This window comes from Temnothorax longispinosus, chromosome 1 (genome assembly GCF_030848805.1).
Source record: "Temnothorax longispinosus isolate EJ_2023e chromosome 1, Tlon_JGU_v1, whole genome shotgun sequence".
Taxonomy (NCBI): Eukaryota; Metazoa; Arthropoda; class Insecta; order Hymenoptera; family Formicidae; genus Temnothorax; species Temnothorax longispinosus.
The window spans coordinates 23,921,073-23,939,253 of NC_092358.1; the positions used below are offsets into that span (position 1 = coordinate 23,921,073).

Below are 18,181 nucleotides of genomic sequence, written 5' to 3' on the forward strand. Positions count from 1 at the left end.
ATGATTCCGCCAGCTGCCTTGGGCCGCACCACGTAATTAATCCTCCGGTTAGTATGCCGACCGGCGAGTCGCGGCTTGTTACAACACTCGCGACAATAAACGGCGAAATATTGCGCAAAGGTTGACACATTCCCCCGTCCCCGTGCGCCCCCTCCGATCCCCGTTATACGGAGCGACGTGTATCCGCTATCTTCGCTCTACCGACGTATCCCGACGTTGTTGAACTTTCATGCCATCCTCCTGTGACTGCCGCATAAACACATAGTCGGCCTGATTTAATCCGTCGATGGTAGATAGCGTCTCACTTCGCGGATTCACGCGACCTAAATGTTACGAGCACCCGGTACCTTTTCCTCAACACCTCGCTGCATACGCCCCCGCATTCACCCGCCGATCCCTCTATTTAGCTTACCCATGGCAAACAGAATCATGCGTTGGGGGGATGAAACGTTTGCGGAGTTCCCCGCGTAATCCGTTGCGTTTCAACGCTGTGGTTGGTAGCAGAGTTGGGTGCTTAACCAGAATAGGAAAGTAAAATTGTACCTAACGATAAATGAATATTATTGATCGTCGATTGTTAATAACGAATCAATTAATTTATCATCAATTAGGAATAGCTGATGCCTCTCGTTTCTGCCAAAAGAAGCAGAGTGGTGCTTTATTCTTCATTTTTCGATCGCGATATATTTATTTATCTTTCACTTGTATCCTAAACAACAATAAAACATAAATTAAAAAATGAAATATTTGACTCCGCTTATGTCGATATACGATATATTTATGAAAAGAAAGGATCTGTTAAAAATTGTAGAAAGATGAGGAATGGGGCATTGGGTGACAAGATAATCGCGATTCATAGAGTTCTTACGTAACCCTTCTTTTATTACATATGTCGAGCATATTCATAAGAATGTCTCGTTTCTTTTGGTTTTCTTGTAAATAACAACATTCAAATCAACGTCGCAAAGCATAAATGTTATAATAATATATATATATTATATAACATATATATATTTATATATGTATACCCAATATAGTCCCCCGTAATTCGTATATTTGTATTTATATATTTGTATTTTCATATTTATAATTTGCGTTATGTATACATATATACCTTCGCGTTTAATACGTCTCATCACGCACTTACAACGTTAAGACGGCGAATTTTCTTCTCTTCTTTTTCTTCACACACGTCGATCCGCATTCTTTTTTTTTTTTTTTTACTTTAGAGGCTACGGTCAAAATATCTCTCGCTAAGATTTACCCTTCTTGCGCGTTTCTCCGCGCGTGAGAAACGACGACGGCGAAAGTACGAAAGAACTTAAAGGCGGAAAATCGCGAAACGGAAAAACGGATTAATGATGCCGGTAGCGTACGTGACACGTCGTACACTATCATCGCTGGCTGCGAAGCTTACTCTACGTGCAATTCTTATCACTGGTGTACTTCTATTTACAAGGGTTTCGCCAATGACGAGTCAACGTTCGAGCATCCTTAGACCGATAATTCGAATAATCCGCGTCACCATTTTCCCTTAGCCGTTCACAAATTTCATTAAAATCGTTTGATTATAGCAAGAGCTTAGAGGCAACTCTCGAATACTATTTCTTTCTTTTTTTTTTAACCTTTGACTAATCTACTGTCTCTCAATTTCATTGATTCCGCATGTGATTCGTGAGTCTGACAGCATATTTTTTTTTATTCTTATTAAATTCATGGGATCTAAATTGAGATTTAAAAGAATTGAAAATCAACTCTATCGCGACTACGATGCTAACGGAAAATGGCATTACGCATCGATATTACAGACAAGAAGTCACAGTTGTTTCACATACAATCACATACACGCGTACATACACATGTGCAATATAGATTCTACTTGCATTATGGGTAGTGATCGCTTCTCAATAGGCGGATAGCTTCGGAGTTCTTGAGCGTGCCCGGAAAGAACGATCTTTACTTTGTTGCTTAATTCTGAATTTTTAGTAGACGAAACTATTCGAGATATTAAAATAATTCTTCTGGATTTTTGAGTTTCACACATAAAATTAAATTTCATATAAAATACAGAGTGTGCTTGTGTTAAGCAATTAAAGCCATTGCGTAATAAAACTTTTAAGCGTTATTTAATCAGACTGTGCTTATTAGTGTTGTAATAAAGATTCCCTGCATCAAGATAATAGATGAGTTCAATCATCTTTGTGTTCGCGAAAGGAAAGCGTTGGTATTTATCTCTCTGCAAAATTATATAAAATTAATAAACAGAACTTTGTATGATTAGATTAAACCATTCTAAGATAAAGAACGTCAGAGTAATTATTCAACGCCAATGGTCTTTACCTTGACATATATAACTGAATAATTACCAAAGTGAGTAATAATTAATAATATTATAAAAAAAAAACTCGGGATATATATGCATCATTCTGATGGCGAGTATCAGTATTGGTCTAAAAATTCATTTAAGCACCATCGACGTATCGTCGAATGCAATCGATATATTGCTACGCAATATATCGCGTTTAATTGCTTTTTTAAATAAATTTTTTCACAATTTTATTTTCACCGAACACAAACTGTTTATAATGTGCCTATGGAAATGCTTTTTAATGAGAAATATTGGTCAATCGTTCGTGCGTTCAATCAAAATGCCCGGCGATCAATACGCTTCAACCGACAAGTGGAGAAACAATCGTTCGTAGCGTTGACCAGATCGGGATTTGAATTCGTTGCAGAGTAATCTCCACAGATTGCGAACGCTGCGATGCTGCAAAGACGCGTGATCCCCTCATGTTAAATGCTTATGACTTTTAAGATCGCTAGTCTCGCGAATGATACGATTACAGACCTCATCAGAGTAAGTCTGCGTAATCCCTAAGTCGACCCGTTCCCTTCTTTAATCCATGGCGGGCATTAACTCCTTTGCGCGCCGAGTGCAGGGACTCTCTCTCGAACCTGTTGCTTTAAACAAGATGTACGCTGAATAATGGATATTCCTAAGTAGTTAGAAGTCCGCTTAAAACCCGGCACAGCCGGGGCCGGCCTCTCCGCGACCGCCTACGAATAAATCCCGATTTGATCAATTAACACGTAAACAAATCGATCGCGCGACGCAACGGCATGAAACGGAACCGATATTTCGAGCAAATATGTAATTTACATTGCAATTATTTCCTGTTGATTCTGTCGAGTCTGGACAGTCAGCCGGACAATTTTTGATGTCGATTCATGAATCTGATTACGAAATGAACACACGTTGACGTTTTGCTATATGCGACGTTTTACTATACTGCGTATAGTATCGCACGTAAAAAGTTACTTCTTAAAGCGCATATTTCTTTCTGCTTATATAAATCGCTTATCGTTAACACGCGTAAGAATAAAAGATAACCGATAATAAAAAAAAAATGCTTTAATGATATGCTTCTGATCGCCGCTGCCATCCGGTCATCCGGAATTATCACGTCAAAGGCGAGAAACGTAAGATCGCGCTTGCATATAAATAAATTTTCTTCATACACTACTCACAAATTGCCACAGCACCGCTAGATAACGTTGATAGTAAAATATGAAAACTTCCTTTTGCAATATTGCATAAAATGCCATAATTGGCCATAAATAAATATATGTAATATTTCAAGAAAAAATGGATTTTACAATGATTGAACGAGATTTAAGACTATTTATTAATTCACAGGCCGAAAACTGTGCTTTCGATACATTCAATAAATATTTTCTATTCAAGACGAACCTCGACATTTTCTGGTCCTATATGATTGCGCGCAAAGCGAGTGATTGGAATTATAATTAAATAAAATGAGGATAACGTGCCTGCATATAATGTGAAGAAAGAATTGCGTTATTCTCAGAAAACCGGAGTAATGCCGGATTGATTCGAAAACGTTTGCAACTAAGTAGTATTCGATTTCTTGTTACGATATATCCGCGTTTCTTTCTCCGGCGCAAATTTTCCATTTTCTTCTTTCCCCCCTTCGCTGTCCGTACCTCCTTCGACTGCATCTCCAGATGAGAGCAATTCCTCCGTACCGAATCTGACGTTTTAATCTCAAGTATCCAGATGGGATCCATGATTTCGTACATAAAGAGGTAAGGGTAGGAACGGGATGGAAAGAAGCGAGAAATTTAAAATGTACTTGGCGGAAGTTTGCCACGGAATAAAGAAGTGGAATCGATGCTCGAGATAATACACGCACTTTTTTCGCACTTTTATGCATTTCAAATTAAAGAAGGAAGAAATGGCTGATGTTTAAGGGATGCATGCAGTCGAAACTGAGACGCGTGACTACGGTGGACTCTCATTCAGATGTCGATGGAGAGTTAACTTTGCTCGAATGGTGACAAACACTCACGATTCTCTTCGAGATATATACGTATCGTCATGACGAATCTTCGTACTCAAGAGTTTTTACGTTGTTGACGAAATTGAGAACCCTCATGCATCGATCGTACGAACGAGGGAAGAAAACTATTTCGAGAGGGGCATGTGAGTTTAAAAAATGTTGGAGAACTAGTTGGCTCGGTGAAACTTTAATTCAGTATTAAACTCGAACGATTTCGTTTTGATATTCCGGAAATGTCAGTTGCGCGATTAAAATACTCCCGTATAATATAGTTAAAAAACATAACGACTCACTCTCACACACGTTCCGGACTCTCTCTCTCTCTCTCTCTCTCTCTCTCTCTCTCTCTCTCGCGGAGACGAGACCACTGGTATTTGTTATTAGCGTCATTATGTTACGGCGTTATACAATATATTACACTGAAAGCGATACTCGTTGCACTCTGTTTAATACCCTTTCCTCTCGTTCTCGTTGTTCCACCTCCAGGCGTGTGTCTCGCCCCTCATCCCTTCGGGCCACACAACGCACGATCGGTGAAGGGGAGATCGGCGAGGATTCGTGCTCCTGTAATTCTTGGCCACTCGTGGACTGTCGTCGCTACACTAAACTTGGCACGCGTAAATTACTCTCCGTCATTTAATACGGACGCTAACTACTCCAGTCAGTCTTTGTGTCACCGCGGTGTAATTGTGTGTGTGTGTGTGTGTGTGTGTATGCGTGCACGTGCGCACGTGTATTGTGTGTGAGTGTGGTCTGTCTTTCATGTCGTGAGTTCTAATTTTTTCTTCCTTTTATTCTCCTTTTAATTGAGTCCGTTAATTAGGGAAGCCAACACCGACGGCGCGGCGTGTCAATGACGAGGTCGTCGTTCGCTTTCTCTTTTCTTTTCGGGTCTTGCTTATCGAATTATCGTTACCGCCAGAGCAATTAGTAATAGCGTCACGGTCGTCATCACGCCCGTTGCTGAATCTGAAATTAGACAAAATATTTCACTGTTTAAGATTAAAACGCCGATCAATATAAGGATTTTTTGCAGAAGCTACATTTCTGAATTTAAATAAACCTAATTTGTATGAATTGATAATTGGCTTATAGATATTATAATGTTTTTGCTCCGTTTTTAGAATAAACATCAAGTTTCGACATTTACATTAATAAATCTCTGTACACAAATCATTTAAATCTTTCCAAACAGCTCAACTGTACAATATTAAAGGATAAAATTTAAATCAATATTTTAAGTTAAATAACAATCTGTTATTTTTAACTACCATGTGTGTGTGTCGATTATTTTAACACAAAACAGTATTATTTTAACTTCACTGGTTTAGTTAAATTAACGACATATTGAGTAGCAGCAGTGGCAACTTATATTATAGGAATGTTTGAAAATGACTCAAAATGAGGATAATTTGACACTACGAATTTATCAGGGTATATATGAAATAATCCTTTAGAATATAATAGAGTACCAGATTCTAATATATCGAAAAAACCATAGCATGGAACGTTCATTTTCGCGATGCTACGGGACAAGAAGGGAAGGGCTCTCTTCTCGGTAAGTCCCGAGAGGTCAATGCACAATCAAGGGGCTTGGGACGACGAGAATCTGTCGTTACCCCGTTGCAGGAAGGTTGCCACGGAAGAATCTCTCCCTTCGAGGGAGGATATCCCGAGAAAACGGAGACGGGTGCAAAGGGGTGAGTGCCGATTAGTCGACGGTCCAAGCAGAGTAGATACAGAAGGGAGAAGTAAGGGTAGACGAGAAGGAGGCAAAAAAAAGAAAGAAAGAAAAAGAGAGAGGGAGAAAAAAAACGGAGGAAAAAATGGGAAGTCAGTTATTCTTCCGGTTGGCTTGCACCGTACCGTTAGCTATTACTCGCTTGGAGAGAAATGTATTCTCCGGCCTTTTCCTGGCCTCACTCATCTCTAATTACGAATCAGAAACAACCTGGTGAGCCGTCGCCTCCTCTGGATCGCTCCCCTCCTCCCTCCCTCCTCTCACTCCCTTTTCTGTTCGCCACGGCCCTTTCTAGAGTCTTCTCGACTCTCATCCAAAGGCTCGCAAGCAGTAACTTGCCTCCCTGACCCCCTTTCTCCACCCCCCTCCTTTCCCCTTTTCTTTTATCCGGTCCCTGGCGCTGCCCCGGGAGAATTCTTCGCTTCGCTACTTTTGTGCGATCTTACCTTCCTTCAATTCGCGATTTCTCGCCCTACCCCATCCTTCTCTCCCCTCCCCCCTTTCTCCCTCTCCTCTCCCCTGCTCGTCTTCCCCTCATCTCTGCGAGAGGCAGATGTGTTATGCATTTATAGTCAATATTTATATTTCACTGCTGCGCGAGAATTGTAAAATAAAAATGCTGTGTCTTGTCTCATTAGATCTGTAACTCGAGATCCAAACTCGCGCTGGTACGATCTCCAGATTTACACGCTTTCCAGACTCCGAGAGGGAGATATCGCGTCTACGATTACACGGCATAATGAAAAATCAACGTGTGACGCGCGCGACGTATACAGTCTCCTGTATCATTCGATATCGAAATAACATTAGACATTGAACTCATCGCAATCGTATCGCTGTCTCATCGAACAGTTCCCATTAGCAATTTGACGTTAATCTCGCAGCAGAATTTTCCATAGAAACGCCCCGATATTTCTGTCGCATTCTTTCCGTCGCACTTACGTGTGGCAGCTTGCAACGCAGTTTCCCTCGTTACTAGTTCAACCCGCCTTTTTCCACGCGAAATTACCTTACTTCCCCGAGACTATCGCGATCGTCCCCGCGGAGAAAACGGATTTTCACACTACGCCATTATGCAAATTCCTCTTAAAAGTAACCGCGGTCGAGCGAGATATTGAGAGAGACGGTAGCGCAGAAGAACAGAAGGGTGGGAGGGAGGGCGGCCGGGACAGGGATCGAATTACGGAAGAGACGCGGGGGGTGAAGACGGATCGTGGAAGGAGGAAAAAATGCGAGGGTGGAAAAGAATTATCCGATAATGCCGAAGGCTCGGCGGAATTATGAAAGGTGCTACACACCTGGCCGTGCTCAGAAATGCGGTAGACGCGGCCGATCAAATGCCACGATCGGAGCCGCGAAATGCCGGATAAAACCGCATCTTCGACGGGAAAACTCGTTCGCGTTTTGCCTCTCCACCCCGCTAGTGCGAGGTTCGTTTGCTCACCGCGACGAGAGCTCGTCGAAACTGAATCTCAAATTCATAAAGTAACGAACGGCCGCGCTTGTTGTTCAACGCATGTCCGGTATCTGACATTTTATCGCGTATACGGTCACATTACACGAATGTACGGCGTTAGCGGTATATTTTCCTCTAATATATTATGCGAAATGCCGTTCTATTTGTGTCGTATAAAAAGCAAATATGCTGTAAAAAATATAAATGCGATTGGCACGATAAGTTATTCCATAGAAACAAATATTGTTCTTTATGGAAAAAACATGTACATCGAAAAGTTATTTTTCTGTTCCAGATATATGCCACATATTATTTATATGTATATCTCGAGTGTATTGTTCTTCTATAGATTTTAAAATTTAACATGAAACCTTTATTTACTTATGCATATGCATAACTATACATACGTAAAACTTTAATAAAATTTTATGTCATACTCACCTTTATCAGGGGGCCAGTTGTAATTTCTTTTTCTGTCCAGTTCAGACGACTTCTGCTCCGATTTTCCAATTTCGTTTAGATTCGACTGGAACTTGGTACCTTGAGAGAAAAACACGAAACGCACGTTTGTGAAAAAACATTACGTATATCGACATGATGGTAGACGATGATAAATAATAAATGAAATGTACAAGGATATCCCCAAGAAAAATATCTTTCCGCGTTGAAAAGTCCACCGCGGACTGGCGACAATTTGTTTCCCGGATGTTATGGGAATGAATCCCGGACGTTATGGGAATAAATTAAAAATTCAATCTCGCTTCGAGACATTATAGCGCAAAGCCGTCGGCGAGACAGAGGAGATGAGATCTGAGAGAACAGAAGGAGCGAAAGGAGAGACTTGCGTGGTTCACATAGCGGAACCACGGACAAAGGGACGAGATACAACGAGTGGCCCTTTCGACTGAAGATGTTTACGAGCCTGTTACGCATAAAGTGGGTGGCAAACGCGTTAACTAGTATGCAAACTCCGAGTAAACACAATTCCCTTATCCGCGCCAAGTAGATTCTATCCGTGTCACGACACACGCTTGTCGCAACCCCGACCGCGTTTTGGATTACATTCTTGCAGCGAAACAGCTCGTGATGAGTATATATTTTGATAAAATTACACAACCAGACCTTATGTATGTCAGTCTGTCATGTTATAACGTGTACGTGCTTGTCGCGTGAAGCGCATCTCACGACATACATAAATAAATAGTCATCTTATTGCTCGAATATAAGTATCTACCTCTTTACACAGTAATTATATAAAATATATAGTAATGCGCAAGAAATAATGCTTTCTTTTATGATTTTAATAAGTAAGCTTTCGCTTCTCCATATCTATTAAATTTACATCTTTATGTTTAAGTTATTTATTTCTCTTCATTCTAGTTGGAAAAAATAATAATAACTAACTTACAAATTTATTTAAAGTTGTACAGTCGAATCGTATTCTTTTGTTATACTTACTAAAATGTTATAATATCTGTCAATAGCACGTTATATTACCAATTATAAACAATTGTTACACACCAGAGTTCTATAATTTTTCCAAATTTATATCCATATATTCTGCCCGAATAGACATCGCGCATTTCTCATCGCAAAATTATAACCAATTATTGCGTATCCATATGCATTCTATTATTTTTCTAAGCCTACGTAAACATGCGTAAAATTCGCAGATAGCACGTCAAGTTGACTGAAGCTAATAAACGCAGCTTCACTAACGCGGAGAACCAGTAGGTAGGAGGAGCCGCAGAAGCCTGGCAACCTGTACTTACGGCTTAATTTCGGAGTACCCACGGAGCGAGGTGCTCGTGAATATCGCTTTGTGTCTTCGTTCCCTCGCGATTAGATTTGTAAGTTCGTAGCCCCGAGGCGGTGCCAGTCAGTTTAGGTAAGGGACAAGGCGAGGGTTGTGAGGGTTGCAGCGCAAGGGGAAGCACACGATCTTGGCACGATAGCCTATTTCGGATAAGGTAATGGGTGATCATGACGGCGTACCTACGCGCGCGCGAGCGAGCTTGCGTAGGCCGCTTGTACCCTCGTGTGTATAATACCAAGGCTGATAGTACAGAGTAAGGTCGCCGCCGCGCCGCCACCTCGCCGGATACACCCTCCGGACAACCGAGGTGAGACAACCGTTGTACGGCGACGCAATGGATAGGTTAGACAGACGTATGCAAATCTCGACCAAACATTAGCAGTGACAATGTGTAACGTGCGCTATACGTATATCCATGCGCCCGGGCCGGTTCCATAGTTTCCTATATGCGAGAATCTCTATCGCGATGCGGCTGTTTCTGTAGCTATGCGTAGGGCGACGACGTGTTTAGGGAACCAGACGTATAGCCCGCCGTCATCGCGCGAGTATGGACATGTATAAGCTCCACCGGGAGCGTGTATAAGCTTCGTTATGTGTAGTAGTTCAGGATTTCGTTGCGGATGAGCAACGAGCAAGAATTAGTCGTGAGAAAATTTCCGGAAAAGGAAAAAAAGGGTTGAGAGAGAAATGGAGAGAAAAAGAGAAAGAGAGAAAAGCGCAGCGTGGTTAACGCAGAAATGCAGATATCAATAGAACTGAATATAGCGATGAAATTTATGCTTAATTTGCATCCTGACATCGTTGGTCCCAGCGAATGGTCGGGCAAATTAAAATCCTCGCTCCACCCATTAACTGCCCGTGAAAAATAAACGTGCTCGAAACGTACGTAATTATTTGGAAGTTGATCAACACATGGTGGCTATTAAACTGGCTCGAAAATCCGATGCTCTTGCGCGACAGGTTGAAATAAGAGAAGATAAAAATATTGATAAACGCTTTCAGAAAATCCGAATCGAAAATTCGTTTATCGCACATAAAACTGCAACGTCATCTGCATTACGTCCATCTGCACCAGTGTCCATTCGGATCAAAATACGGATTTTGAAATATCTAAAGTGGGAAGAGGACGAATCGCATTTTGTACTTAATTTGTCGATACATTCGATATTCAGGTTTCAATTCGTTATTTACGAGATGATGAAGGGGGTGCATTGATATCTAAATAAGATTCCCACGACTGGACATTTCGGTAGTAAAATATTGCGAGGCACTCTATTGTACAAAAATGTTTTGTGCAGAATGGTCCTTCACTCGAGACTGACTGAATCGTGCGTATACAGAAGATTGTATTGGTTAAAAAAAAAAGAGAAATAGAAGATAAAGCTTCGTGCCCAACTGCCCACGCATTGATTCGACTTTCCGTTTGGATTTGATAATCCTCGATTTGGTAATCCTCGCGACTCTGCTGTCAGAAAGAGGAACTGTTGTGTCGGGGACATTGCACAAATAAGTCCCCCATATAAAAAGTTACCGTTTCGCGCAGTTACCCCTCATTGATTTTACGTCCGGTGGGTCATGATATTCTTGCTCACACGTTCGCGCGCGGTTCGGAGGCTGACGGGTCGGTGCAGACGCGTTTAACTATTTTCGCTGAGATTGTGGATTTAGCTTTCCGTTCTGCATTCCGTTAATATCAAACTGTCTCGGTGTTGGCGCGCGCGCGCGCGCGGGGGCGTCAACGTATACAATTTACCTTGCGCTATCAGGCGGACTGATGTTGGCCGTGCACGCGACAAAGTCAATGATACTCCTTGTCCCAGGTGGCTCGGCTAACTGTGCCCCAAGAAAATTAACAGAGGTCTAACGTCTCGCACGCTCTGAGATCTAAACTTATACCGCCGTGTCACGCGGCGCGCAATATTGTCACGGCGTCACGAGCGCCGTTCTAATTAATGCGCCTTTACGATGTTAATTCGGGGTCGTAAATAATTTCACGCGGAAGCGACAGCGACGCGCTGTGCGCGTCGCGCGGGACGCATCGTCGAATAAACGTGATAAAATGATTTTCGACTCGGCGATTTGACGAAGCGATTTGATCTCGCTTTATATACGTTATACGACAACAGGAGCGACAAGGGCTGCGCTGTTGAACCGGCGCTCTTACGCGCCTCCGCTCCTACTCTGGTACGTGCTCGCGTACGGTAGAATAGGGGACGTGTTAATCGTACGAAAGCACGCGGCTAAACCAATCGCTATACATACTCTCCCCGAATTACAGGCGGACAACGGTGCCCCGGGGAATTAAGCGACACCTAAGGGCATATGTGCTCTGGGAGATGTCACGATACCGCGACAATACTTGCCCCGTTTCCCATCGGAGCCTCAAAGTGACTTATCGCTGTATAGGCCGCGTGTACCGTGGCTTCCGTATATGTAATTTGCCATTCGCGCGAGCTGCGCGCGGCGCGACTTAAGGGAGAAACGGAAATGGACAAATGCCTGCAATGGCAATTATACGGCGGCTTAACACCGATACACACATGCGAATATGCGAGAACCCACGGCAAAAGAGAAAATATCGAGAAGAGGAAGTTCTCAAAATATTTTGTCAAAAATATTTTTGTTGTCTGTGCTTTATATTGTGGCATTTGCAAGCAAACCTGCCTTTCTGTATAACAAATAACACCACCTCACACTAGGGGAAGTTAAAACGCGCCGCGTTATGTTTAGATATTCTCAACAACAGATTGTCGTAAGTTACTGCGAGCAAATAAGGCCTGTTTATGCTTGAGTTTCCCGTCCGCATGGAGGAAACTCAAGCAAATCTTCTGTTTAATCTTAAGCGTACACTTGCGCCCTTGAATTTCCAACGATATGAATAACGAGAAACAACGGCGCAAATAGGCGGCGACCGCTAGATTGTTTAAAGAGGGCATTGCAAAAAGACAAGGCGAAAGGTAGGCGGAGGAGATCGAGATAAATTAACCGGGAAAAAATGTACTGCGAAATACGAGAGAGAACTGTTGGAATCGTAACGAGCGTAACGTGGATGTAAAAAGAAACGCTGGCGGACTAAAAGGGAATAAGTCAAACAGATATGTTAAGCAAAGAAGATGACATAAAAATAAAGTGCTTAAAAGAACTGGGGGGGGGGGAGGAAAATGGAAGCAGACACGGTTAAATGTAACCGGGATAAGGAAGAAGAGAAAAAGAAACAACGCGATAAGGAAAAAGACGATTCCCTCTCAGAGCCCCGGCAAGATCGAGGGGGAGAAAACGGAGGAGAGGGAACAGAGATGAGGGCGAGAGAGCACGAAGGGAGCAAACATTAATGCCACCTTGCAGACCGCAGATGTTGCACCAATTACAAACCTCATCCTTCCTTCGCAGCCCGTCCTTTCCTTCCTCTCGGCCTTCGCAAATAGAGAAGGAGAGACAAGGAGACATATGCCGTATTCAAACTTACCACATCCCGTCGCATTCACCATCCTCCTCGCTTCTGCCCCTCGGTCCTCATCTTTTCACTCTCACCTTTCCGCCGTCTCTCAACCCGCTCCCCGGGGCGATGACATTGGTTATACGTGGAGGAAAGGAAGGGTGGAGACACATGGTAGACACGGTAGACACCGTAGAGACGGTAGAGAAACGGCGAAGCTCAACGAGACACGAATTTTCGATTAAATTTAACACAGGGCGCAAAAGGACGCTAGGGCGCTGCACGTTGCTGTTTTAGGTGATAGAACAAAGCGAAGGACAAAGAAAGAAATAGAAGGGCGAGGGGGGAAAAGGCGTGGATAGGGACGGAGAACGCGGTCTACACAGCGGCGGCTGATATTATTCTTGGGTCTTCCTCGCTGGAGCATTATTAGTTCCGGCGTGTTAGCATACATGAAATATTGATGTTACACGGATCTCTTCTACCTCAGTCAACCTTGTTCCCAGCTCTCTCTCCCTCTCCCTCTCTCTTTCTCTTTCTCTTTCTAGCTTCTGTCTATTCATCTATCCTTTTCGCTCTCTCACATAACCACCACTCATGTGTTTCTGTTACGAACATCACTTCAGTTGCCTCTCTGTTACCTTTATGTTTATTCTTCCATTCTTTTTATTCACCACCCTCGAGTCTGTCTAAACTTTTTTGACAGTTACCGCTGCGTTTTGATTTCTTAAGTAAACGCTTAGTTTCCAAGGTAACGTGATACATCAAATAAAAATCTTTCGTCTTCAATTTTTAATAGATTTACTCTCTGTAGAATTTTGGAATTAGAATGTTGCGAATCTTCCTTTGCTGGAGATTATGTGGATATCAATAATATTCATAATTGCGTATATGATAATGGGCGTGTGTGTTATTTGACGTAATTCATTATGTGATTTAAAACAGTAATGTCTATTTTTCGATATAGTTTTACATTATAAAAGGAAGATCCGTCGCCGCGTCGTCGGAAAATTTCAATTGTTATCCCGTTATAGACCTCATTTCCGTGGTTCTCTTTCGCCCTCCATAGAAAGCTTTAAAGCGAGTTGCTTACCCTTCTTCAAACCACTCTTAAAGCCGCAATCGATTCTCGGGATTCTCTGGTGGGTCCCATGGCTCTAGTTAACATCGAAGTTAATCGCACCGGAGATTCAAAGTATGTTGCTGGAAAATCCAGTTATGGGATGGCATTTGACTATACGTGATGCTAGATTGAATATGTAAATCCGCTCCAACTAGATTGAGATTTTACTAACGTACAGAGTATACAGGTTGCAGTTGAAACCTTTGACTTTTCTTCATATTCGCCAAGAATGATTCATAACGATACTATAAATAATAACGATATATAAATACGTCTGAAAAGGTCTGATTACACGCATTTATTGCATTTAATGTTTATTGGAAATTAATATTTCTCCACAACTCGTGGAAAATATTCTGCTTAATAGATTTCTTCCTTTATATTATTTCTGACATTGTCACGTCTAAATTCTGTTCCGTATCTTATTACTTTTGCTTCTTTTTTTTTTGAACGTGTGAGAAAGATCTAAATGATTGATGTGTTTTCTTCAGATAGAGATATATAAAGATCCAAGAGAATACTTCTTCCAAATATATCTCAAATGCTTGTTACTCTTCGTATACGCTCGCGTGACAGCCGACGACTGCATCACTTCGTCGAAATGCGAAGTTGCAGAATCAATCCCATAATTCGCGAAATTGCAATGATGTACGTTGGAAAATTACGTAAAAAGAAGATACATGCCGCTTCGAGTACTCACCTGTCTTGATGTTCTTCTCATTTTGAATTGTCAGCGAACTTGGATTTCCGTAAACAGAGTTATTCATCTCCGCCATGAATTCCCAATCTGCAAAAGTAAACGCGCGTTGGAAAATTAGATTCGAGCTAGCGTGTACGACGTGAATAATATCGATTGTGGTATATATGGAAGCATTAAATCTTATTACGTAGTTCTAATAGCGCAATACGCAGTACGCAGTAATTTACTAATTTTGCAATGCTTTATAATAGTTTATAATATATATGCGTATTTATTAATTTTGCACTGCGTGATTTAATATATATATTATATACATAAAATCATCATGAGGTATCTGTCTTTAATATAATATCTTACCTTTTTTGAGGATCTCTGTGGTAGACGGGCTAGGACTGGTGCTTGGCGGTGCGGACACTGCAACAAAACAATTTTCCATCTTCAAAAATCGGATCTACATTGACGTCGCATATTTCACGCAAAATTTATTTGCAGAGCTTTGTGGCAAAATATTCATATATCTCCCAATCGTACAAAAAGGCTCAGTTTTTCTTCATTCATCATTTTTTCGCAATTCTCGTGGAAAAAAAAACACAATTATTTTCAGTGTTTCAGAGAGATGTGCTCTCTCTCTCTCAAGCCCTCACCCTCGATTCCAATCTATAGTACCGCTCGTATTTCTTTCTGTTTTCATTCCTATTGTTACCGAGGGAGCCTGCTATTGCTTACATTTTTTTTTATGCGAATCTAAGGAAGGTATACGATGATGTGCATTACTTTGAATCCTCGTGTACTTTTGAGATAATTCGAGAAATTACATGATACAAACATGAAATTAAAATGGACCGCGTGGAATTACGTGTTACACTTATATATTTACACGCAACCAGTCAAAATACTTTTGTCCTCCCCAGATTGGGCGAATTCTACGCCGCGTGATATTATGGATCGCGCCACCTGTTACTAACTTCTCTCCCGGAACGTATTAGCTGCCGTAGCGCCGGCCAAGCCGGCCAAACTCTACATCATATTTTACTCCGGTACTACCGACATCCGCGCCTTCCACCCCTACACGCGCCTCCACGCGTAACTTATCCTGGGATATATACCTGAATAATTATTCGTAATTTCATCATTTGTCTTTAGCGAACGCCGTCGTCGGCCGGATTTATTACTGACCGCCGCTGTCCGCGGCTGGACGTACTCACTGCGGAAATATCTGCTAAAAATTTCGCAGAATGTGGCATTAATTAAAATTAGTTAGTATTACTCTTGATGACTTCGTTATAATTGTTACGTTTATCGCTGGCTTTGTCGCATTAGCAGTGTTATAATTAGTTTATCTGATCGTAGAAAATTCACTTGCGCTGTTAGTCCATTTTTATTATTTTATATAATATATATTCCTTCTGTAGGCGCTGTAAACATTTTTTCAATATTATCAATTCTCCATTTCCAAATTTTTTGCAGAGTATAAAAAACAAAGTTATGCTAAAACATGTATCATACATTTCAATTCGAGCGTATTCGAGATATGTAGGTTGTGCGCAATAGGGAACAGAACAAAGGGATTAAAAGCTAGATTTTACGTGAGAAATATAGCCCTTTAATATGAACACGAACACAAATTCTAGGTTAAATGCTGTTCATGAAATTAAATAGCTATCTCTCCCGCGGTGTTCCGTGTTTCTTTCTGTTGCGCGTCCAACGGCATAATTTAAAAGGGTAATATCCATTGATAGCCTCGATGTGGAGGATGTGCCCGCAGCGAAAGAGGTCATTGCTATTTGTCACAAGCACCTGAGCGATTACTAAGTGGCAAGGTTGTAGAGAGGGTGCACGCGATGCACGTTGCGGAGGTGCGTTTCTCCCCAAGGTAAATAGGATAGGATGACAAAGTATGCGCCTCAGCAGACGTGTTTACACACGCGAATGTAATGCAAATATGTAGCCCCGCCGTCTTTTCCGTAAGATAATACCTGAATGACTTCCAACCCCCGTTTCACTCGCCCGTGCGGTAATGTTTGCCGCAAAAATTACAACAACGACATTCCGACGTGCAACTCTATCTCGCGACGTTTGTCGCCGTACACACGCGCGAGACGAGGGGGTGCAAATGTAAAATCAATAAAACTTCTGTCGTCGAAAATTGGACGGCGAGACGTTAAATTTGCGATTGTCATCCATAAGCTTCTCTACACCTATAATAGAGATCAATATTTCGATATCTGTGTGTCGAAACAAAATACGAATGTTATATCATCAGAAATTGTCGTCGTTCGTCATCGTGGTTATTATGAGGTTACTATCCAGTTTTATAGATATAAATATGGCACGCGCGGTGGATGAAATTCATTTATCATTTTTGCAAGTCACCGATGGAAGGCGAAGAGATTAAAGCTGAGAGCGCAATGAGGAAAAAGCGAGATGGTGGAAGAAAGTGAGAAAGAAAAAAAAGAAAGAGAGAGAGGGGAGGGAGGGAGGAAGGAAAGAGGAAGAGAGAGAGGGGGAGGGGAGAAAGGAAGAAAAAAGGGCAAGGGGAAAAGAGAGAGAAAGTAAGGCAGCGACTTTTCACCTTTGATTTATCGCGCTAACTTTTATTTTCCTCAGGAGATATTAAAACCCGTTGTCCTGACCATTTAGCTTCACTGGGCTGATTGATGATTGGACCGGTTAACGCGCCGGCCTTCGCCGACAAATCAACTCTTTCATTATGCCCGATTAATATATGTGTTTGTAGCGTATACTGAAATCTGGAGATTCGGTAGCCGACCCGATCAAAGTTTCATTTAAGGAGAGACTGCTGCAACTTTGCAAGAAAGAATTCGCTGATCATCAATAATTGTAAAAAATTATTACGAAAGTTTACCGTGAATAAAAAATATTTAGCTGTAGATGTAGATATGTCGGGATTTTCTTCTTTTCAATTTAGCATTCTGTCGAAAGAAAAATCGTAAATAAAATCTAGTAGCGATATTGGAAACGAAACATGTTGCAATCTATTGTTCGCAAAATTTATGCATCCCGAAATGTATTGATTTAGCTTCATCGTCGGTGAGCGAGGAGAACTCATTAAAATCTTAAGACGCCTTAATTAACCTAATAGCATCGTCCCCTTTCATCGGTACGTCACTAAACGATCTGTTTCCCCCATTCGCTCATCTATACCTTCCATCCAATTTCTCCTTCCATCGTGCGACGAGTATGCAAGATCTTCATATATCGTCTAGTGTAAATGTTATTCATGTTATACACCGCGCGGGTAATTGTTAGCACAATATCCTAGCACAGTTATGAATTGTATACAATCAGAAAACCAATGAATTGTAGAACCAATGATTTGTAGAACGTAGAACGTCAGTGATATCGAGGCATGCAATAAGTTTAAAGTATCAAAGTTGATTCAGGAGAGTAAGACACACATTGGAAAATTGAAAATTAAATAATGACGACAGTGAATTTCAACGAAATGTTATTCAAAGCCATAAGAACGAGTGCTTTCAAGAGTGATGTTTGAATCATAAAATTTACAATACGCAACATTATTTTAA

At 41.5% G+C, this 18,181-nt stretch overlaps 1 protein-coding gene across 1 annotated transcript in view; it reads right to left on the bottom strand.

The window, feature by feature from the left end:
- Positions 1 to 861: 861 nt before the first annotated feature.
- The window catches only part of LOC139819805 (lachesin), a 163,229-nt gene continuing 145,909 nt past the window's right edge, over positions 862 to 18,181 (bottom strand). Inside the window, exons 8-11 of the mRNA XM_071789546.1 lie at positions 14,991 to 15,047; positions 14,634 to 14,720; positions 8,000 to 8,098; positions 862 to 5,330 (exon numbers count right to left, since the gene is read on the bottom strand). Coding sequence (XP_071645647.1) covers positions 5,260 to 5,330; positions 8,000 to 8,098; positions 14,634 to 14,720; positions 14,991 to 15,047 — 314 coding nt within the window. The 3' untranslated portion in view covers positions 862 to 5,259. The remainder of the gene's footprint in view (positions 5,331 to 7,999; positions 8,099 to 14,633; positions 14,721 to 14,990; positions 15,048 to 18,181) is intronic.